The sequence below is a fragment of the Spermophilus citellus genome (assembly GCF_964194105.1).
Source record: "Spermophilus citellus genome assembly, chromosome: 15".
NCBI classification, from domain to species: domain Eukaryota; kingdom Metazoa; phylum Chordata; class Mammalia; order Rodentia; family Sciuridae; genus Spermophilus; species Spermophilus citellus.
Window position 1 is genome coordinate 27725293 of NC_138195.1, and position 23667 is coordinate 27748959.

General features: G+C 39.6%; 2 protein-coding genes across 2 annotated transcripts in view; one reads left to right on the forward strand and one right to left on the reverse strand.

The window, feature by feature from the left end:
- LOC308634101 (uncharacterized protein) overlaps positions 1 to 12981 on the forward strand; it is a gene marked incomplete at both ends in the record, with an annotated part of 74520 nt that extends 61539 nt beyond the window's left edge. The window contains 6 exons of the mRNA XM_081267659.1: positions 643 to 700; positions 1518 to 1548; positions 8294 to 8357; positions 11700 to 11757; positions 11850 to 11998; positions 12844 to 12981. Of these exons, the coding sequence (XP_081123785.1) occupies positions 643 to 700; positions 1518 to 1548; positions 8294 to 8357; positions 11700 to 11757; positions 11850 to 11998; positions 12844 to 12981 (498 nt within the window). The remainder of the gene's footprint in view (positions 1 to 642; positions 701 to 1517; positions 1549 to 8293; positions 8358 to 11699; positions 11758 to 11849; positions 11999 to 12843) is intronic.
- On the reverse strand, positions 12975 to 15035 carry LOC308634206 (C-terminal-binding protein 1-like). The gene has a single exon (XM_081267901.1). It carries the CDS (start codon positions 14564 to 14566, stop codon positions 13274 to 13276), a length of 1293 nt encoding a protein of 430 aa, XP_081124027.1. The 5' UTR covers positions 14567 to 15035; the 3' UTR covers positions 12975 to 13273.
- Positions 15036 to 23667: the final 8632 nt, after the last annotated feature.

The window sequence follows — 23667 nt, forward strand, 5'->3', positions numbered from 1 at the left end:
TTTCCCCTAGGCTCAATATTTCCCTCAGCCACCTGTCCCTCCATGGTGGTTTCTTTAATTAATCTTTCTGTTTTCTATTTGCTGTGTGCACCTGTCATTCATCCATCATTGTCCTACAAGATTCATTATTGCCTTTGTCAGATGCAGCCAAATGTATGCAATCACTTGTCTTCAGGTGTCTGACATACAGGCTAAAAAGACTCTATCCCATCTCAGTTGTAAGTTGTCCTCAAAACTGAGCTCAAGAGGTACTTTGTGCAAATAAAAATCATGGGAACATGAGTAATTACTTTGAATTTCTTAAATGTCAGATTTTGACAAGTATGCTGAGCTACCAATGGATCAAATTTTTACCCAGGATTATTGTGGTCAAGAAAATAATCTATTGGATATCACAGTATCTGTGTAATAACTGACTAGAGGTGAGGGGAGTAATGTTTGGAGATGTCTCTATCATCTCTTATAATTCTCAACCTATGTGAAAATGCAGGTCATTAAATGGCAGAATTGGGATTGAAATTTACATCAGAATAATTCAGAAACCTGTGTTTTTTTCCAATGTATCCTGTAGTAATGCTGAATATTATAATTATTTTATCAAATGTAATGCTCATTACACATAAAGCCTTTCTTCCTTCCCAGAATGTACCTGAAGAAAAAGAAAGTGTATGTGGAGATGTTCAGCAATCCAAGAAAGCTGGTAAGATATTTGAAGTCTGCTCATTCTTGTGCTGTTTGTTGACTTGAGATTATAGACATTTTCATGTTTTCATTAACATAGAAGCAAAATGTGAGATGGACAAACCAACAAATGCCATAATTTGCACTTATTCAATTAGAGGGCAATTGGAGAAGCAGTATACACATCTCATAATCATGTAAATGATTCTAATGTGTTCCACAAATGGCATATCCTGTACATTCTAACAGCAGCTTTGACGTTTTACTCACAATTCCTAGGGTTGTGAATTGCTCCTCTGTCTAGGGATCATGTTGTTCTCCACTAATCAGCATGTTTACTTTTTTATATGCACACTTTCGTATAATTTTTTTTTTTTTTGGTACCAGGGTTTGAACTCAGGGGCACTTAAACACTGAGACACAAGAGCCCAGCCATATTTAGTATTTTGTTTAGAGAGGGCATCACTGAGTTTTTTGGGGCTTTCCTATGTTGCTGAGGCAGGCTTTTAACACACAGTCCTCCTGCCTCAGCCTCTGAACACTGGGATTACAAGTGTGCGCCACCATGCACAGCTCCTATAATATTGTCATTGGAAACATAAGTTTGATACTGGAATCTTAACTTTGTTTCATTAAACCTGTATTTAAACCTGTAAAGGGGACATGAGATTTTTTAGTGCCTTAATTGCCTATCAGTAAATTAAATAATATTAATTCAAGAAGAGTCTCCATGAATGGTCCCAAAGGAATACTTTGTAATAAAATATGTCTCATATACTTTTACTATTTCATGTTTTTATACTGTTGATTAATTTCACCCTTTTCTTTAATAACAGATGAGAGTTCTAAAAATGGAACTTTAACCAGGTAGGATTTTATGGATTTAAATATTGTATTTGTTGTTAGGGCTGAGATTGTGGCTCAGCAGTAGAGTGCTTGCCTAACACGTGTGAGTCCCTGGGTTCAATACTCTGCACCACATAAAAATAAGTAAATAAAATAAAGGCATTGTGTCCATCTACATCTAAAAATTATTGAAAAATGTATCTGTTAAGTATTTAGAGCAACAGAAAAAAGTAGGTTGTTTTGAGTGTTCTGTTCTGAGGTAGAGATACTATCATGAGCCTGGCATTTGTTCTTGTTCTTGTTCTTTGTTTTTGTTCTTGTGTTCTCTCTCTCTCTCTCTCTCTCTCTCTCTCTCTCCTCTCTTTTTTTTCCTTTTGGTAACAGGGATTGAACCCAGGTGTGCTTAACCACTGAGCTCTATACACAGTTCTTTTTTCTTATTTTGAGAGAGGGTCATGACATTGCTAAGATGCTGAGGCTAGTCTTGAACTTGGGATCCTCCTGCCTCACCTTCCCAGGTCACTTGGATTACAGGCTCCGCCACACCCAGGCACTTTTTTTTTTCTTAATAGTAATCACAGCAGCTTGAAACTGTGTTTCTATAACCTACTGTTTACTATTTAAACTGTCATTCAGAGATTTCAACTGATTATTTCATGATTCCCAAACTAACAAGTACTTGGCCTATGATGGCAGATGGATATTTGACCATCTGCCCTCTTGGCTGACTAATCTATACTTTCGCCCCTGTTCATGGATTGATAGAGACTCATGGGGCATTATGATCAAGATGTAGTTCCATGCCAGATGAATTCAGAAATTTACTCTGAGTTATGTGTTCATTTTGATTCAGACTTTACCTAGGAACCCGGGATAATACTGAAAGAGTTTGTCTTAATATTTTGTAAAGTGGTTTGATAACCAATACCTTTTAGCATCAAATCTTTTAGGAAAAATCTCACAATAGCAATGATTATAGGACCATGAGGCAAATCTGGGAGAAAAAATATTTTATTGGAAGTGTTTGTATATTGATGTATAGGCCATGTTATATAACAATAATTACATCTGAAATCTTTTTATTTTTTTTATTTTTATTTATTTATTTATTTATTTATTTTTTTTTTGCAGAGGCAGGAAAGATGGCAGAATGGCAGAATGCCCAAGCTGCCAGCTTTATTTATATCTATAAGTTACTTTAGGTCATTGGCATCATTAGTACATATTGTTCATTACTAGGCAGGTTACAAACTTAGAAACATTATGCAGTTTATTCCTCAGTTACATATTAAATTGCAATGTGCAATGTTAGGAGCTTTATGTAGCTCTCAAGAAAGTCCATTGTATAAAATTACTGTTATGTGGACAGGTTTAGGCTCAGTGAAACATTGTGGTTGTCTAACAAGAGTTCCTTTATTCCTAGGAGTGTGTGCGTAAGATCAAGGTCAAGGCTGATAAGACTCTAGCACAGAGCCTCCTCATGCAGGGCATTGCCACAGCAGCTAGGCATTCTGTGTCTTTGCATGGAAGTTTTCCCAGCAGCCAGGAATTGCACATGTATTAGTTAGCTTAGTAGTTTCTAGGAGAGACCACAGGGTAGGAAACAGAGTGTCTGTTACTGCCTGGGAGTTTGCTCCCCAGAGAAACGCTTACCTTTATTTTTCCCCTGTCAGAATCCCTACAGCACCCATTTTCTCTTTTGTATGGCATTTTGGATGAATAACATTTGTTTTCTCTTTAATATTGGAAGAGTCAAAAATAGGGTAAACATTGACAGTAACAAGCATAACATAACAATCCTAGGATCAGTAAACACCCACTTATGAATAAGGAGTCATTTTTTTCTGGATTTCCCATAGCTGGGGTACAACATCAGAACAACATTGTCATAAGGATCAAAACATTTACAGAGTTTTATGTAAGGTTAGCAAACAAAGCAGTAACCAAAATGTAGTTTAACTCCTTTGAGCCAGCAGCTGTTGAGTTGAGGCTGTTAATGATTTTATATCTCCCCAAGTCACTGGAGGTTGAGTATCTCAGGGCCCTCTTATAATGTTCCTTCTCTTTCAAGGAGAGTGATGTTCTTTTTGTTTGGTGGAGATCTCCTCACCCAGGGTCAAATGAAACTTGGGTATTGGGTTGTGAGTCCCTGATGACCATTCATAATTAATAGGTCTCAGGCATCAAGCTGGAGTCCAAACAGGACCTGTTGGTGTAAGCATAGCAATCTATCGTTTTTCCCATGTGGTCAGAGGCATAGGATCTTGTTATCCTGGGTCTGGTGGAACCCTGTATTTTGCCTACATTTTTGGTAATGTCTGTTTGGGAATAAAATGTCTATCCAAAGCAGATGACCAGTCATGAGTATTAACTTTGTATTGCCTGTTGTGTGCATTAACTCTATTTTTTTTTACATTTTTTTATTGGTTGTTCACAACATTACAAAGCTCTTGACATATTATATTTCATACATTTGATTGACATGGGTTATGAACTCCCAATTTTACCCCAAATGCAGATTGCAGAATCACGTCAGTTACACATCCACAATTTTACATAATGCACTAATAGTAATTGTTGTATTCTGCTACCTTTCCTATCCCCTACTATCCCCCCTCCCCTCCCCTCCCATCTTCTCTCTCTACCCCATCTACTGTAATTCATTTCTCTCCTTGTTTATTTTCCCATTCCCCTCACAACCTCTTATATGTAATTTTGTTTAGCAATGAGTGTCTCCCTTCATTTCCATGCAATTTCCCTTTTCTCTCCCTTTCCCTCCCATCTCAAGTCTCTGTTTAATGTTACTCTTTTCTTCCTACTCTTCCTCCCTGCTCTGTTCATACTTGCTCTCATTATATCAAAGAAGACATTTGGTATCTGTTTTTTAGGGTTTGGCTAGCTTCACTAAGCATAATCTGCTCTAATGCCATCCATTTCCCTGAAAATTCTATGATTTTGTCATTTTTTATTGCTGCATAGTACTCCATTGTGTATCAAGGAGCTTGATATCAAATCAGAAACTCTGCGTCTGATAGAAGATAAAGTTGGCTCAGATCTACAGATTGTGGGGTCGGGCTCCAAATTCCTTAATAGGACACCCATAGCACAAGAGTTAAAAACTAGAATCAACAAATGGGACTTAATTAAACTTAAAAGTTTTTTTTCAGCAAAAGAAACAATAAGAGAGGTAAATAGGGAGCCTACATCCTGGGAACTAATTTTTACGCCTCACACTTCAGATAGAGCCCTAATATCCAGAGTATACAAAGAACTCAAAAAATTAGACAATAAGATAACAAATAACCCAATCAACAAATGGGCCAAGGACCTGAACAGACACTTCTCAGAGGAGGATATACAATCAATCAACAAGTACATGAAAAAATGCTCTCCATCTCTAGCAGTCAGAGAAATGCAAATCAAAACCACCCTAAGATACCATCTCACTCCAGTAAGATTGGCAGCCACTATGAACTCAAACAACAACAAGTGCTGGCGAGGATGTGGAGAAAAGGGTACACTTGTACATTGCTGGTGGGACTGCAAATTGGTGCGGCCAATTTGGAAAGCAGTTTGGAGATTCCTGGGAAAGCTGGGAATGGAACCACCATTTGACCCTGCTATTGCCCTTCTTGGACTATTCCCTGAAGACCTTAAAAGAGCATGCTACAGGGACACTGCCACATCGATGTTCATAGCAGCACAATTCACAATAGCTAGACTGTGGAACCAACCCAGATGCCCTTCAATAGATGAATGGATAAAAAAAATGTGGCATCTATACACACTGAAATCTTTTTAGAAGATATTTCAATTGATCTCTCTATTTCCTGATTTCTCAATTTGGACTTACCTTCAGGCTACAACCACTATGTAGTTCTATCTAGACACTTTTTTCTTCAGAGTCTTTTAACTTTTATGTGAGTATAATCATGTTATGGGTATTGTCCTGTGTTTTTATTGTTGTCACTTTTTACATTATCTTTTTACTTTTATTTGAGTTTCTTTTACTCTATTAAGAAAATTCTGCCAGCTAAGCATTCCTGTTTCTATATACTGCATCAAAAGCACAGAGAATTTCAGGGTTTCACAGAATCTTATCAACTAGTCAAAGTAGTACTTCCAAATGTGTTTATCATCCTGGGCAAACGGTTGTCATGATCAACCACCTACAACTTAAAGGGTATTAAAGTGATTTTCTGGATATAGTAAGTGCCACAGTAAAATCTGAACTCAGGTTCCTAACTATTAGCCTAATATTTTACAATTTTACTACTTCTGTAGGTGGTTTTTGTTGTTGTTTATTTATTTTTTCATTGTTTCTTTTTAGTTAAACATGACAGTAGAAATTATATCACATAATTACAAAAACATGGAATATATCTGCTTGTAATGCAGTCCCCAGTATCTCTTCTTCCCCTCCCCTCATGCACTCCAGCCCCTCCCTTTCCTCTACTGATCTTTCTGCCATTTTCCCATAGATATTTTTTTAAATTAAATGATTTCAGGTTTGCACAATGGTTTCTCTATGATATATTCACATATGTACATAGGAAAATAATGTTAGATTAATTCCAGGGTCTGTCCTTTGCTGATTTCTCCTCCCTTCTCTTGACTCCTGTTTGTCTATTCCACTGAAATTCTATTTTTTTAATGCTCCCCACCCATTTATTTTGGATTAGCTTCCACATGTCAAACAAAATATTCAAGCTTTTGTTTTATGGGAATATCTTATTTCACTTAGCATGATAGTCTCCAGATCCATCGATTTACTAAAAATTTTCATATTCATTTCTTCTATTTCTCCATTAGGTATATATACCTCATTTTCTTTATCCATTTATCTGTAGAAAGGCACCAAGCTTGGCCCCATAACTTGGATATTGTGAATTGTTCTGGTATAAACATTGATGTGTCTGCCTCAGTATAGTATGCTGATTTTAGATCCTTTGGATATATACCAAGAAGGTGTATAACTGGTTCAAATGGTGGTTCCATTCCTAGTTTTTAGAGGAATCTCCATACTGCTTTCCAGAGGGGTTGTACCAATTTGCAGTTTCACCAAAAGTGTATGAGTACACCTTTTCTCCTCACATCCTTGCCAACATTTATTGTTATTTGTATTCTTGATAATTGCCATTCTGGTTGGAGTGAGATGAAATCGCAGAGTAGTTTTAATTTCCACATAGCTGAGTGTTTTAACAACAGAATAGGAGAGCTTGTCTAGTGAACTCAGCTGAACCCAACTGAAGAAGGTGAAAGTGAAGGTAGTGCATGATCGCCATCCAGAGAATCAGAATGGAAGCAATAGAGGAAAGACAAGTTTGAAGAGGAACATTCTGAGTTTTGGAGGCATAGGTTTTGAGAAAGAGATCAGAATATTAAGTTTTGTGGCCAATTTGTTAATGACCAAACAAACATGAATGGCAGAGGATGTTGGGAGCTATCTAGAAAGGCATATTTAAAAATTGGTGCCTAAGGGAGGTTGCTGTTGCATGCTTTTCTGCTTTATTGGAGGAATGGGCAAAATCCAAGTTCCTGTGGAAAGATCTTAAAATTATTTGAGCCACTGGGAAGAGCAGAGAGCAATGTGAGGAAGGGTTAGAGTTCCTCAAGCATCATGGGGCTTGAAGTTGCTGAACTTCAATTTTCTATTTCCCTGAACAGATGTCTGCTCACATTCATCCAACTCACTGATTCCATTCCTATGTAGGGATGGGCAGGGTTGTGATTGGGTGGCAGAGCCATCATGAAGCTTCAGTTGAGTAGCTGTATAACATGTTCACACTGAGATCAGTGACTGACACTCATTTAGCTTATTTTCCAGGAGCAGGAAGAGAGAGCTCCTAACTTTGTCCTTTGAGCCCAACCTTGTTTCAGAAATCTTCATCTTCATAGGATGAAGTAGGAGATTGTCTTTGAGTCCTGCAGGAGAGGGTCTTTGGAGTGGGAGCCCATAGGGAGAAAGTTATTTAGATAGTACTTAGGGAAACAGAGGTACAGCTTCCAGAACTCTACTTTGCCAATAATCTTTCCTCTTGAGTGTCTGAATGCCTACAGAATTTTGAATTACTTGGTATTTAATGTGGCACTGAATAAGGTAGGACCTATATAAGATCATGAGTTGCATTTTATAATGTATAATGCCTCCATCTTGCAGGGAAAAGTATTCTCAATAACACATTACACATTTGTTTTTTACTATTGTAAGTTCATCTTTCAAACAATTTAAATGGAACAGGTAACTCCCTATGATATTTCTGGATAAAGGGGAGCAATAGATTCTTTTCAGGAAGTCGTTTCCATGCTGAGGAACTATACGTGCCACTTTCAAGTTAATGTGGCTTAGTCTTTGATTCCTGGAGATACAAGGGAGTAGAGACAGTGTATCTGAGGTAGAAACCTCATCTGGGTTATCAGTGTTTGTTTCAGTTCAGGTAATAGCAGTGATTCCTCCGATTAGTTGGATTTTCTGTTCAGCCTTCAGGACCATTTTTTAAAAAGGTTTATTCTCAGGCTCTGTCAACCTGGCCATCACCTTTGAAACAGAACTAAGTATGTCTTCTTTTACTATTCCATTGATTAGAAAAGTAGAGTCGAAGAGGGTAAAAATACTGTTTTTTTAAAACAGAGGTCATATGTTAATTACATCAATTTAGAAAAATCATGTAATATAATGATATCCAGATATTGACCAGCTTTTATTTCTTTGAAAACCTGGGCTCACTCAATGTTGTTTTTCATTTTTGCTCTAATGATTTTCCAGGGAATCTGGTTCTGTTGAAGATGGGCTTACATACAATGTGGGCACCAATAAATCTGATACCAAGGTAAAGTGCACCATTGTGAAATTAATGTTCTTGGTATGAATTTTGTTTTGTGAAGTGTGTACCATTACAATTAGCAGTGATCTTCTGGTTATTTTATGTTGGAATTTTGCAAAATAAACAATGTTATGTGCAGTTGAAATTTTTCTTTATTTTTATAGTTTTGTACATAGTGATGGTCTGCAAGCACTTAAGGGTGGTAGCAGCTGGAAAATATGTAGTGATACAAGAACTGGATTATGTAGAGCCTTCCAGCTGCAGAGAAATAATGAGATTTGGTCAGGGATTTTTGTTTATTTACTGTGACCTAAGTCCTACTGATGTGACTAACATGATATTTGGATCTAAATTAATTTTTAATTAATTAGTTTTGGTAATTATCATGGTGACTTTTGTTTGAAAGCTGCACAGCACATTGCCTGTAGTAGTTGTTCTCTGAGTCACTTTATATTTTAGTATCACATCATTTTTGGTAGAGATTTTTCTCCTTTTCCATCCTTGGTTCTAAATTTACACTAGATTTTGTTAAGAACTATGAAAATTTAGAAATTTTAAATCTGTTTTTTAAAATTTGTATGTCAATGGTATTGCCCCCATGTTTTCTGAGTACTTCCATTAAAAGAGTATTTAAATCTCTTCATCCATCTGAAGGATATATTACAAATAATAATCAGTTCTAGAAAGAAAGACTCTCACCATATTGTACAACATTAATTACAAGATTGTTTTTACATAGTTATGTTTTAACATATTCACTCCAAGACCTCATGTCACATTCTAAGATTCAAATTATAGAAGTTTCTGTACTTATTTATTTTATTTTGGTACCAGGGATTGAACTCAAGGGCACTCAACTACTGAGCCACATCCCCAGCCCTATTTTCTATTTTATTTAGAGGCAGGGTCTCACTGAGTTGCTTAGTGCTCACCATTCCTGAGACGAGTTTTGAACTTTTGATCTTCATGTCTCAGCCTTCCTAGCTGTCATTGGAGGTTTGCTAGGGATTGCATAAACTCTGCACCACTTTATGTATGTGGATGTTTTCTCAATATTGTCTTTTCATGAATATTAGGTCTCTATATTTTCTTTTATCTTGTACAATTTCCTTTTTATCATTATGCAGTTTTCTTTGAATTGTTACATAATCTCTTACCTTGGTTAATTCCTATGTATAAATTTATTTCTATTGTGAGTGGAGTTGTTATCGTGATTTCATTCATTTTATTGTATACATATATCATTTATGTTTGTATGTTGATTTTGTTTTCAGCTACTTTGCTAAGTTTGTTTATCCCATCTTAACTTCTTCTGGGAGAGCCATTAAGATCTTCTAAAAGAGGATCACAGAATATGTGAAAAGGGATAGTTTGACTTCTTACTTTTTATTTGCTTCCCTTGTCTAATTGCTCTGACTGAAATTTCAGGTGCTATTTTGTATAGGAGTAGTGAGCATGCAGAGCTTATTCTTGTTTCTGATTTTAGGAGAAATGCCATAGATTTTCACCATTCAGTGTGCCATTGGCTTTGGCTTTGCCTTTGCCATACATGACTGTTGTAATACTATAACAAGTTCTTGATGTCCTTTGTTTCTTAGGACTTTTCTCATGAGGAATGGCAGAATTTTGTCAGAGGCTTTTTTTACTTCTATTGTAATGATCATGAGATTTTTGTCCTCTATTGTGTATGTGGTGTACTGCATTGATTTGCATATGTTGAACCATTTTGCATTCTTCTAATTAATCGAATGTTATGTTGTTCTATGATGATTAAATGTGTTGATGAAATTGTCTTCAAGTATTCCATGAGGGTTTTTGCATATATCTTCCTCAAGCATATAATTAAATAATTTTCTTTCCTTGTTTCCTTCTTATTCAGTTTTCCTATAATTTCGCAAATATTATGTGTTTTGCCAGTCTCCTTCTTTTCTCTCCCATGTAATCTTTGGGGGTGCATCATTATTAGTTGTCATTTGATGGTCTGGCAGAATTCAGCCATGAATCTCTCTGAGGTATGTTTTTATTCTCCTGGTTTCTGGTGTTTTAATTTTAACCTTGTCAGATGCTTTTTGTGCTTCTATTGAGATAGTTATGGGATTCTTGTGTTTTTGTGTCATGATGTGATGAATTACATTGGTTGTTTTCCCTACGATTGGCCAACATTGCATCCCTGGAGTGAAAACCACTTGCTTGTGGTGCACTATCTTATTCATGTGTTTTGGTATCCAATTTCCCAGTATTTTATTAAGAACATTTCCTTTTATGTATATCAGACTTATTGGACTGAATTTTTGTTTCCTTGATGTGTCTTTGTCTGATTTTGAAATCAGCATGATTCTAGCTTCATAGAAGGAGTTTGGAAGTGTCCCTCTACTTTTTTTTCCATAGAATAATTTGGAGAGGATTGATGTTAATTCTTCATTGACGATCTGGTTGAAATCAGTTGAGATTCCATTGTGTCCTTGGCTCTTCTTTGTGGCTGGGCTTTCGATAATGTCTTTTATTTCATTGCTTGAAATTCATCTTTAAATTTTCTATGTTGTCTAGGCTCTGTTTGGGTAGGTAATCTTAATGTAGAAATTTCTCAATGTTTTTATAATTTTCTATGTGTTTGGAGTATAAGTTTTCAAAATATTTTCTGATTAGCCTCTGTATTACAATTCAATGTTATCTGTGGTGATATTTCCGTATACATCATAAATTTTAGAAAATTGAATTTTTTCCTTCTTTCTCTGATTAGCATGGCTTAAGGTTTATCAATTTTATCTAATTTTTTTAAAGGAACAACTTTTTGTATCATTGTTATATTAGAAACTTTTTTTTGTTTCCATTTCATTGAATTGACCCTGATTTTAATTATTTTTCATCTTGTGCTACATTTAGTGTTAATTTGCTCTTCTTTTTCTAGGGCTATGGGATGTAATCTTAGGTTATTTATTTGGAGAATTTTTATTCTTTTAATGAATGAAATCAGTGCTCTGAGTTCTCCTCATAGAATCACCTTCATAGTGTCTCAGTGTTTTGGATATGTTGTGTGACTATTCTCATTTATTTTATATATCCTTATATGTTATCCATGACATCCTCTGCTATCCTTCAGTCATTCAGTAGCATACTATTTAACTTATAGTTATTAGAGAAGCTTTTATATTTTATTATGTTGTTGCTTTCTAATTTCATTCCATGATGATCTGATGGAATGCAAGGTAATTTTCTAATTTTTTGAATGACTTAGAGATGCTTTGTGGCCTCAGATGTGGTCTATTTTATAAAATGATCTGTGTGTTTCTGAGAAGAACCTGTTTGTAATGCTTGCTCCTTAGATTTATTATGTTTTTCCCTTTCTAGACTGACTGTGAAGGAAAAGAAGAAGTTAGTAAATATTTTTGGCAATCCAAGAATGATGGTAATCTCTTTGGTGACTTTCCATTCTTGTACTGTTTATTGACTTGAAATTACAGAGAGTTTCATGTGTATTTTACTTTTTTTTCATGAAAGCAAAATGTGACCCGGACAAGGAAGAAAATCAAGCCTCACATGACAACAATGATTCTCATAAAGGAGCAGAATGTATATTTTGGGCTGCTCCTGTCAGAATCAAAGTTAAGAGCTTGCATGGTACTCCTCCTTCGTCACCTGACATGAAGGTAAGGCTCCTTGTAACAAATTTTTCCCACTCCCCCTTTTTAACCTATCATCCTCCATATCCTTATAATGGTGATACTGATCCTAAAAAGAAATATAAGGCCCCTAGTAGTTCACAATATTAAATGAGTATAGCACCAAGAAAGAATTATGTGCAGGATTGAGATTTGTAGATGTTGGTAGAAGAAAAGATTGTCATGTATGCTGTTGTGGAGGGAAAGAAGTAGAAAGAAACCAAATGAATAGCTGAAAGGTGAATTTGAATGTTAGAAGGCAGAAAAATAGGAAGTAGTCTTTAATGAAGAGCAATATAACTATGTAGATTGAATAAGAAAGTGAACACAAAGGACGTACTGCAAACAACAGAATTAGTGAAGTTAAGGATAGCAGTAACTGTAGACAAGGGTCTTCTGAAACACTTGAAATTCATTTTAACTAATAATTGAAAGACATATAAATCTCACATATTTAATGTTTATGGAGTACTCAGATAGTTCCGACATGGAGAAGTGGGTGAGTAGAATTCTGGAATCAGTGAAGGTCTTTCCATGTGTGACATTTTTTTTTTTCTTTCTGGGACTTTTATTTCTTTAAAATAATTCATACAAATGGTTACAGTCACAAACATGATTTTAACCAAAATATTGCTAGCCTACTACATCAGCAGGACTGCAGGGGCGCAGGCGGGACTTGGCGACCTCCGCCCCCAGGACAGTCAGCACAGGGAGCTCCAGGTGCCCCCTCCTCTGAGCTGCTTGAGATGCTGTCTCCATTTGGAACAAGGGGGTTCATGCCAAAATCAGGAAAACAGGCCTTTGTTGTTTTTCTAAATTATTCTAAAAATAAGACAAGCAGGTTGAAAAAACAGTGCACTGTGCGGCATGAAGGAAGCGGGAAGAACCCAAGTCCTGAGAAGGGGCAGCGGCGGGCTTTCAGCAGAGGAAGCTCAGACCACAGCGCAGGTCCCCCGGCTGGCGTTTGTTGACAGCTAAGCAAACGAATCCCCCGTCATGTCCTAAAGACTGCACACAGACAAGAACATCCATGAGAATTGACTACTAACTTCTTTTGCTCAAGGAGCAACGCAAAGGACACAGGACAGTGAGCCAGCCCACAGGACGGGACAACTACAGTCGACACAGAGGCTGCGCTGCCTCGCGCCCTGCACACTCCTGGGCCAGTCTCTGGGGCGCGGGGCGCGGGCGCCTCTCTGCACACTCCGGGCTGGGGTACACGGTGCCCTCCCCAGGCGCCGAGGCTGGAGAGCTCCCCGCGGGCTACAACTGATCACTCGTGTGGTCTCTATCCGCCTCAGGCTTGACAGTTTGGCCAGGAGAAGGGGCATGGGGTGGGTGGGCCACAGGGGGCAGGCCGTGGGACAGGGACATGGCGCTGGGTACGATGATGCCTTCCACTGCAGCCGGGATGCCAGTGGGGGCCACGCCCACCACGCCTGGGGGGTACCTGCTGTAGACAGCCCCGTTGAGCTCAGGGTGCACCACGGCAGGGTCCATGCTGGCCCAGTGCGTGGCAGCCGTCAGGTGGTCCTTGTTGACGCAGTTTTTCAGGCTATCAGGGATCCGGCCTGTGATGGCTCGCCGGATCTCCTGGGCTGCCTCCTCCCGCATCTCGGTGGACGCCTGCTCGCTGTACCACGCAGCATGGGGGGTGCAGATGAGGTTGGGCGCATCCTTCAAGGGCCCCTGGCTGAAATTGAAGGGCTCCGACTCGTGCACGTCCAGTGCCGCGCCACGGATGCGTCCTTCCTTCAGGGCCTGGGCCAGCGCCTTCTCATCCACCAGCCCGCCGCGAGCTGTGTTCACCAGAAAGGCCCCTTGTCTCATCTGCTTAACGGTGAAGTCGTTGATGAGGTGATGGTTGTGCTCCTTGAGGCCGCAGTGCAGCGTCACACAGTCGCTGTGGAAGAGCAGGTCCTGCAGGGTTCTCACTCGCTGCAGCCCCAGGGCCCTTTCCATGCCATCCAACAGGTACCGGTCGTAGAAGAGCACGCTGAAGCCGAAGGCCTTGGCCCGTAGCGCCACTGCCTGCCCCACACGACCTAGTCCAATGATGCCCAAGGTCTCCCCGTGGATCCTAGCGGCTCCTGAGGCCACTTCCCGGATCTGCTCAACACTCTGGACCCGCGTGCCTTCCCGCAGTGCCTGGTGCAGCCAAGTGGTCCGACGGTACAGGTTCAAGATGTGGCACGTGGTGGAGTCCGCAGTCTCCTCCACAGATGCTGCAGGCACGCAGACAGCAATGCCTAGATCCCCAGCAGACTTGATGTCGATGTCGTCAAAACCACTGCCGAGCCGCACGATTATTCGTAGAGCTTTGAACTTCTCCAGGTCTTCTCTGGTCAGCGTGATGGTGTGGTACATCAGGGCGCCCACCGCCTCGTTCAGCACCTTCTCATGGATCTCCTGCGTGGACTGCGCGTCACAGAAGGCCACCGTAGCCACGTCCTTCAGGATGGGCATCTCCACCGTGCAGTCCCGGCCATCAAGCAGTGCCACCAGGGGCCGAGGGTGCATGGGCCCGTTCATGATCAGGGGTCGGACGCCTGACATTGCTTAATTTAGGCAGGATTTCCCCGACCATGAACTCGACTGTCCAAAGCTTTTTGTCTTCAGAATCCCCAGGCAGAACCGCGTCCTGTCACGGAGCCTCATCCCACGTCTTATTGTCTCCAACCAAAGCTCTCGGGCCGCTGCTCCACGGCACCACTGAGGCCTGCATCGGGCTCAAAGTCTTACTTCCTGACCATGGAGGGCACCTGTTTCCGTCCTAGAAGGCCTCTCTGCGCTGCCCAGTGGCACGGAGCCTCCTCGGCACCGGCCAGGCCCGGCGGCGCGCACCCGCCAGGGGCAGCCCAGCCTCCGACCGGCCCGGATCTGCGGACGCCGCCCTGCCGCTCCCGCGAGCACTGCGGAGGGGCCGGTGGACAAGAGCTGGGGGCGCCGCGGCATGGGGAGGCTGCACGCCCAGCGGCGGGCCTCTGGATCCCGCGACTTCTGCAGACCAACTCCGGCGAGGCCGCAGGCCCTGCCGCCCCGCAGGTCACCGCGGGCCTCGCGGCGCCCCCACGACAGGCCCACCTCCGGACTTGCTTCCCCGCTTCCGCAAAAAGGCCGGAGGGACTGCGCGGGCCGGGACCGCGGGGTGGCGGCGGCCTGTGCGGCCCGCGGGCCCCTTTGTCACCCGCGCCGGACGCCCCATGTGTGACATTTAAGTGGACCCATCAAGGAAGGGAAGGGGCCAGCACCATAAAGGTCTAGGAGAGGACTACGTTCTCTCCAGAGAGAACACTTGTCTACCATTCATCTCCTCATATTCTGGAGGGATTGGGAACAGGGTGTGAGATAACATCACCACGATCATTTTATGATTGTGAAATATAAGAACACATTCAAATATATGCCTACACATTTTAGATACTTAATAAATTTCATCACTTCCCTTCTTAGTAAGAGTTCAAATAATTATTTCATCTTAGTACTAATGAAAATGATTAAGATAGTTATAGTTTTGGAACTGTGCACCTTTGTTATACAGAATAGAGGGTTTCACTGTGGCATATTTTCATATGTGTATAAGTTAGTGTGAAGCATATCACTCCCAAAATATAGCCTTAGCATCTCCTCCTCCTTCAGTTTCTCTCTTCTCCCTTTTGTCTTCTCTCAAATTTGGTGATGAACCTTTCCACTAATGACATGTTCCTTTCTGTGTCTGGCTTATTTGGTTCAATAGGGTGCTGTCCAGTTCCATCAATTTTTCTGCTACATGACACAATTCTTAGGCCTGAAAACTAGTCCATTGTGTGTACACTGACTATTGTTTTTCTGTAAATAGTGGGGCATGTTATTGCTGAGCCAATTGATATTTGTCTTTTTAGTTTTAGGAGTAACCTCCTGATTCCCATAGTGGGTGTCATAATATGCATCCTCACCAATAACGTTGATGAATTCCTATTCCCCAATCATCATTGGTGTTTATCTCTTGAATTCTTGAATATTGCCTTTATGAATGGGGTAAGATAGACTCTGAATAGAATTTTGATTTGCATGTCCCTGATGGATAAAGACAGTGAATAGCACTTCATATAGAAGCTGAGCAATTATACATTTTCCTTGGTGACTTCTCTGTTTATGTTGCATTGATTAAGTGGGTTGTTTGCATTTCCAGTGCTGAATTTCTTACTTGTTTATATATTTAATATACCAATCCTTTATCAAAGATTAGCCAGCGAGGATTGCCCTCTATGCTATAAACTTTCTCCTCACTATATTGGTGGGTCCCTTTGGTCTTATGAAAATTTTACTTTGATGCACTTCTGTTTGTGTCTTTGTGCTATTATTTCCTCTGCTCTAATATTTCTGTTCATAAAGCCTTAGTCTGTGGTATATGATGAGATGTTTCCCTGGATTACCTAGAAGCATTAGCAGCATTCCTATTACTCAATCTATGTTTTGCATCCATTTTGTGTTGTCTTGTGCATGGGGAGATATAGAGATCTATATCCATTCTTCAACATATGGATATCCATTTTAACCAATACCATGTGTTTTTCTATAAAGTGCCTTGTGGTTGAACATGAGTTGAGTTCATTGTGATATAATCATACGTGCATTTTGTTGGCACCATTTCAGACCCGAGTTCCTCCCTTTCCTTTCTCTCCTCCCTAACCTTCCTCTCCTCTACTGGACACCCTTCCACTCCTTTATTTTTTAATTTTTTATCAGTGCTTATTGAGATACATAAAGGTGGAGGTCACCATAATATACTTCCACATGCACATCGAGTAATTATGTCACATTCATTGCCTATTCCCTCCACGAATCTAACCTTTCTACTTCCCCATCAATCATTTTCTACTTCACTAATCTTCCCTTAATTTTGTGATATCCATTCCACTATTGTTTTTCCTAGGTTGCTTTAGCTTTTGCCTATGAGAGAAAAACTTTTCTTTGCTTGATTTTCTCATTTGACTTATTGCATTTTGTGTGACATTCCCAATTCCATCTATTTATTGGCTCATGGCTAAATCTCATTGGAAAAGACAGAGTAAAACTTTTCTATGTATATATACCACATTTATATTCCATTCAGTATGTCTTGGCTACTGTGTGTTGTTTTGCTATAGACATTGATGTATTTGTATCCCTATTGGTCTGCTGATTTTTCCACTTTGGACATATAACTGATGAGTAAGTATATGTCCACATGGTGGTTTCAATCACAGTTTTTTGAGAAATCTCCATTCTCCCTCCCAGAGGGTTTGCACTAACTTGTGGTCCCACCAACCATGTATGAATGTACCTTTTTTCCCACATTCTCACCAACATTTATTGTCTATATTCTTGGTGTTTAACATTCTGACTGAATTCAGAGGAAAGTCTCTGTGTAGTTTTGACTTGCATATCCTTGATTAGTAGATACTTAGATAATTTTTTTCTTACTTATTTGATCTTTTGTGTTTCTTCTTTTGAAAAATGTTTGTTTAGTTCTTATTAATTGACTTAATTGTATTTATGGCATTAAGTGTTTTGTATTGTTTGAATATTCTTATTAATGCCCTCTCAGATGAGTTGTAGACAGATTTTATCCTCTTCTATAGATTTTTCTCTTTACTCTCTTTATCTCTCTTTTTATTGCTTGGACTTTAAAAAAAAAAAAAAAGCTTTCTTTTTCCATGCATTTGTTGTTGGCATTTCTGTCCAGGAATCAGCTGACTGCAGATTTGTGGATTTGTCTCTGTGTCTTCAGTCAGTCCAGATTGTTTTAATGCCAGGGTCATGTGTTTTCCTATCTATTGCTCTGTGTTATGCTTTGAAATTGTGTACTGTAGTGCATTCTGCATTGCTCTTATGTTTCAAGTTTTCATTTTCAATTTTTGGTCTTTTTTTCAATGATAAGAATTTTAGGATATTTTTTTCCAGTTCCATGAACACCATCAGAGGTTTGATAGAAATTGCATAAAATCTGTGAATCACTTTCTGAATATAGATATATTCCCAACATTAAATTCTGCTTTTTTATAATATTAGATGTTTCTCTATTTTATGATGCCTCTTTTTTTTCTTACTGAGACTTCTTCAATTTCATTTTATAATTTTGCCATTTGCCATTTTAGATTGGATTATGCCTATGTATGATTTTCTACTATAAATGGAGATGTTATCCCTATTTCAGTCTCAGTGGGGTTGTTTGTATTGTATACATATATTATGCATGTTTGTATTTTGAAGTTGTTTTCAGAGAGTTTGCTAAAGTTCTATATGCCATCTTAACTTTTTCTGGCAGAGACTTTAGGATCTTCTAAAAGAAGATCACATAATCTGTACATAGGAATAATTTGACTTCTTTTAATTTTCTTCCCTTGTCTAATTGCTGTGACTACAATTTCAGGGGCTCTGGTGAAATGTGAAATCTGGTGAACATGCACACCTCATTCTTATTTCTGATTTTAGAGGCAATGCTGTAGATTTTTCTCCATTCAGTTTGCTCTTTACTTTGGATTTGGAATATATAAAGTTTGTAATACTATAGGAAGTTCTTACTGTACTCTGTTTGCTAAGATATCTCATGAAGGACTGTTGAATTTTGTCAGAGGCTTCTTTATCTATTGAGGCCATAATGAGACTTGTCTTGTGTCTCTGTGGTTTTCTGCAATTATTGATTTGCATGTGTTGAACCATTTTGCATTCTTCTAATTAATCCAATTTTATATTGTTGTATGATGCTTACAATGCTTAAATAATGCTTAAATAATGCTTAAAATAATTCGAATTATTTTCATTAATTCCATGAGGGTTTTGCAAATATCTTCCTCAAGAATATTATTAAAATTTTTCTTTTCTTGTTTTGTTCTTATGCAGTTTTCCTAAAAGAGTGATATTGCCTTCATGATATTGCCCTCCTAAAATGCATTTTCCAGTGTCCTTCATTTCTATCACATGTAATCTTTGGGGTAGTAGCTGTGTTAGTTCTCATCTGATGGTCTGGCAAAATTCAGCCATGAATCTCTCTGGTACTTGCATTTTTTGAAAGGCTTTTCATAACTGCTTCAATATAATGACATATTATTGGTCTGTTTAAATTTCCAGTTATTCTCTTTTTTTTAAATTTTTTATTGATTATTTAAAGCATTACATAGCTCATGATATATCATCTTTCATACATTAGACTCAAATTGTGTTTTGAACTCCCATTTTCACCCCAAATATAGATTGCAGAATCACATCTGTTACATATTCACATTTTTACATAATGCCATATTAGTGTATGTTGTATTCTGCTACCTTTCCTATCCCCTACTATCCCCCCTCCCCTCCCCTCCCCTCCCATCTTCCCTCTCTATCTCCCCTGCTGTTGTTCAATTCTCTCCCTTTCAAGGAACCAAGTTTGTATATTGTTGATTTTGTTGGAACCTTGTTGTTTTCAGTTCTTAAAGTTTGGTTCTGATTTCAATTATTTGCCATCAAGGGCTGCATTCAGTGTTGATTTCTCCTTTTTCCATGGCCTTGAAATGTCATGGGAGGTTTGTGTTTGGGAGGTTTTCTGTTCTCTTAAGGAATAAGATCGGGGCTGTGAACCTCCTTCTCTGAACCACCTTCTGAGTAACCCTGGGTTGTGGATAGGTTGTGTGGCTCTTCTCAGCAACCTTGAAGTATTGTTTATTTCATCTCTCATGTCTTCTGCTCTCCAGTAGTTGATCGCTCAGTCCTTGGGGGCTTGAGAGGCTCCTGTGTTTTTATTCTACTGTTGATTTCTGATTTCATTGCATAAAAGTCTGATGGAACGCCAGGCATTCTCCCTAATTGTTTCCTATGAACTGATCCTTCCTTTGTGGCATCCGATGTGGTGTTTTTCAGAAAACTATCTCTGTGCTTCGGAGAAGAAAGTGTCTTTATAGTGCTTGCTAATTCCTGGCATCCTGTGTTTTTCCTTCCCAGAATGCCCCTGAGGACAAAGAGGAAGTATGTGAAAATTTCCAGCAATCCAGGAATCATGGTAATGTCTTTGAAGTCTGCCAAATGTGCTCTTAATTGACTTACAATTACACAGATTTTCATGTATGTTTTACTTTGACTTCTTCCCATAACAGGTAAAATCGACCTGGGGAAACAAGAACACCCAGCCTTGCTGGACAAGAATCGTTCTGAGAGTGAGAGAGAACATGTGGTTTCCACCTCCCGTTCAGTACATACCACAAAGAAGGGCTTGCGTGATGCTACCCCTTCATCACCTGACCCCAAAGTAAGGCATGTTTTAATACTTGTTTCCCGTCCCCTGGCCACATCTTTGATTTCTTCTTCCTTTTTTTGTTTGTTTGTTTTTAGCATATCATCTCTTATATCCTCATAATGGTGACAATGATCCTACACAGAGGGCCCCTAACTCAGGGTCACAAAAGGAAATAAGTGTCCCACCAGGAGGGGCATAAGGACAGGATTGTGCTTTGTGGGAGTCAAGAACTGTCAGGCCTGCGAATGTGGAATAAAGAACTAGAAAGCACAGCCAATAAGTAGCTACTGGAAGCTGGAAGAGAGATTTTCATGCCCCCAAATAAACCTTTGTTTGAGTGCTGACTAGAGTTTTTCAGTCAAGAGTGGGCATTGGTACAGCTGGGCCCTTTTGAGTTTCAGGAGTCAGCTCCATTCTGATTCTCATAGTGGATGTAGTACTAAGCATCCTCACCAACAATGTTGAAGCATTCCTATTTCCACATGATCATCAGTGTGTATCATGTGTGTTCTCAACATTACCTTCCCGAACGGGGTAAGATGGACTCGCTGTTGAAATTTGATTTGCATGTCCCTCATGTGTGAAGACTGGGATTGTTAGGACCTTGATGAGCTGAGCGATTAGCCATGTTCCTTTGTGTACTTCGTGATCATGAGCCATTGGGTAAATGGGTTGTTTGTCTTCCCAGAGCTCAGTACCTTTAGCTGTTTATATTTAGTATGGCAATCCACTGTCCAAGAGAAACTCCTAGGCTATATGCTTTCTCCTCACCCTGTGAATGGTTTTCTTTGCTGTTCTGCAGATTGAATTTGGATGCGCTCATGTTGACCACTTCTTGCGAGCACGTTCTCACGTGCAATATTCCTCTTCCTAAAGTCTTCTTTGATGCCTCTATTCGGAGGTGTTTCCCCTGTATTCCTTCCAATGGCTGCCATCTTTCTCATTTGTTATATGTAAGTTTGTTAGCCCTCTTGTGTTGTGTTGTGCATAAGGAGAAACAGAGACCTAGTTTCACTCTGCTTGGTATGGATATCCAGTTTGCCCAATTCCATCCGTTGTTTTGCTTTTGCATTGGATTAAACATGTGCTTGATAGTTGGGTTCCTATGGACATATTCATACACGTAGTTTTTTTTTACACCATTCAGACCCTGGTTCCTCTCTCTTATTTCCCTGCACCCTCAACTGGCTCTAATCTACTGGTCTAACTACCATTCATTCATTTATTTAGTGGTTTTTTATAGATATACATTGAATTGCAATTCACCATGATATAATTTCATGCTTGTAGAGAATGTTCATCAACATTCCCTCCACTACCCTAACTCTTGTGTCCTCCCAAAGATCTTTATCTGCTCTACTAGCCTTTGCTTTCACTTCAGGATATCCATGCCTACCTTGCTCCTAGTAGGTTGCTTTACCTTCAGCCTCGATTGGAATCCTTTCAATGCTCCATAGTGTCCTATGACTTATTGAATTGAGCATGGGATTCTCCACTTCCTTCCACTCATCGAAAATGGTATAAGTTCATTCTTCAACATATACTAAAACTTGTTCGTGTGTATACGCCTCATTGTATCATCCATTCAATATGTCGCTGCTGCTAAGGGTTTATGCGGCTACAGACATTGATACACTTGTGTCCCTGCTGGTCAGCTGAACACAAAAGAGGCATGGATATCAAGATCCTGGGGTGGTTCCATTGCTTGTTTTTGGAGGAATCTCCATAGTGCCTCCCACAGTGGTTGATCTAATGTGTGGTTGCCCTAATGTGTGGTTGCCCTATTGTCTGTTGTTTTGCATCTCTGGAGCCCAAATTGCATCCCGAGATGAATCCCATGGGATCCTAGCGGTGTCCTATCTTTTCCCTGTGCTTTGGAAAGTGAATTACCGATGTTTTACTAAGATCTTCTGCATTTATTTTCATGAGAATGATTGGCCTCAAGTTTTGTTTCCTGATGGGTCTTTGTCTGGTTTTGGAATCGGGATGATGCGGCCTTCACAGAATGAGTCTGTCCGGGTTCCCTCCCTTTCTTTTCCATGGAATGGTTTCAGGGGTTTCCCATTAACTCTTTATCAAAGGACTGGTTGAACTGGGCTCAGCTTCCATCAGGTCCTGGGCTTTCCTTTGCTGGTAGGGTTCAGCGTATCTTCAATTTCATGGCTTGATTTGGATCTGTTTAAATTTCTGATGTGCATTTGGGTCGGCAATGCTGGTATAAGTTTCCCAAATAGTTTCTGATTATCCTCTCAATTTCATTGTGCTCCACGGTGATGGATCCTTTTCATTCCAAATTTCAGGAAACTGAGTCCTGTCTTCCTGTCTTTGGATAGTGTGCATAAAGTTTCATCAAATTTCTGTTTGGTTTCAAAGAACCAAGTTTGTATATTGTTGATTTTGTTGGAACCTTGTTGTTTTCAGTTCTTAAAGTTTGGTTCTGATTTCAATTATTTGCCATCAAGGGCTGCATTCAGTGTTGATTTCTCCTTTTTCCATGGCCTTGAAATGTCATGGGAGGTTTGTGTTTGGGAGGTTTTCTGTTCTCTTAAGGAATAAGATCGGGGCTGTGAACCTCCTTCTCTGAACCACCTTCTGAGTAACCCTGGGTTGTGGATAGGTTGTGTGGCTCTTCTCAGCAACCTTGAAGTATTGTTTATTTCATCTCTCATGTCTTCTGCTCTCCAGTAGTTGATCGCTCAGTCCTTGGGGGCTTGAGAGGCTCCTGTGTTTTTATTCTACTGTTGATTTCTGATTTCATTGCATAAAAGTCTGATGGAACGCCAGGCATTCTCCCTAATTGTTTCCTATGAACTGATCCTTCCTTTGTGGCATCCGATGTGGTGTTTTTCAGAAAACTATCTCTGTGCTTCGGAGAAGAAAGTGTCTTTATAGTGCTTGCTAATTCCTGGCATCCTGTGTTTTTCCTTCCCAGAATGCCCCTGAGGACAAAGAGGAAGTATGTGAAAATTTCCAGCAATCCAGGAATCATGGTAATGTCTTTGAAGTCTGCCAAATGTGCTCTTAATTGACTTACAATTACACAGATTTTCATGTATGTTTTACTTTGACTTCTTCCCATAACAGGTAAAATCGACCTGGGGAAACAAGAACACCCAGCCTTGCTGGACAAGAATCGTTCTGAGAGTGAGAGAGAACATGTGGTTTCCACCTCCCGCTCAGTACATACCACAAAGAAGGGCTTGCGTGATGCTACCCCTTCATCACCTGACCCCAAAGTAAGGCATGTTTTAATACTTGTTTCCCGTCCCCTGCCCACATCTTTGATTTCTTCTTCCGTTTTTTGTTTGTTTGTTTTTAGCATATCATCTCTTATATCCTCATAATGGTGACAATGATCCTACACAGAGGGCCCCTAACTCAGGGTCACAAAAGGAAATAAGTGTCTCACCAGGAGGGGCATAAG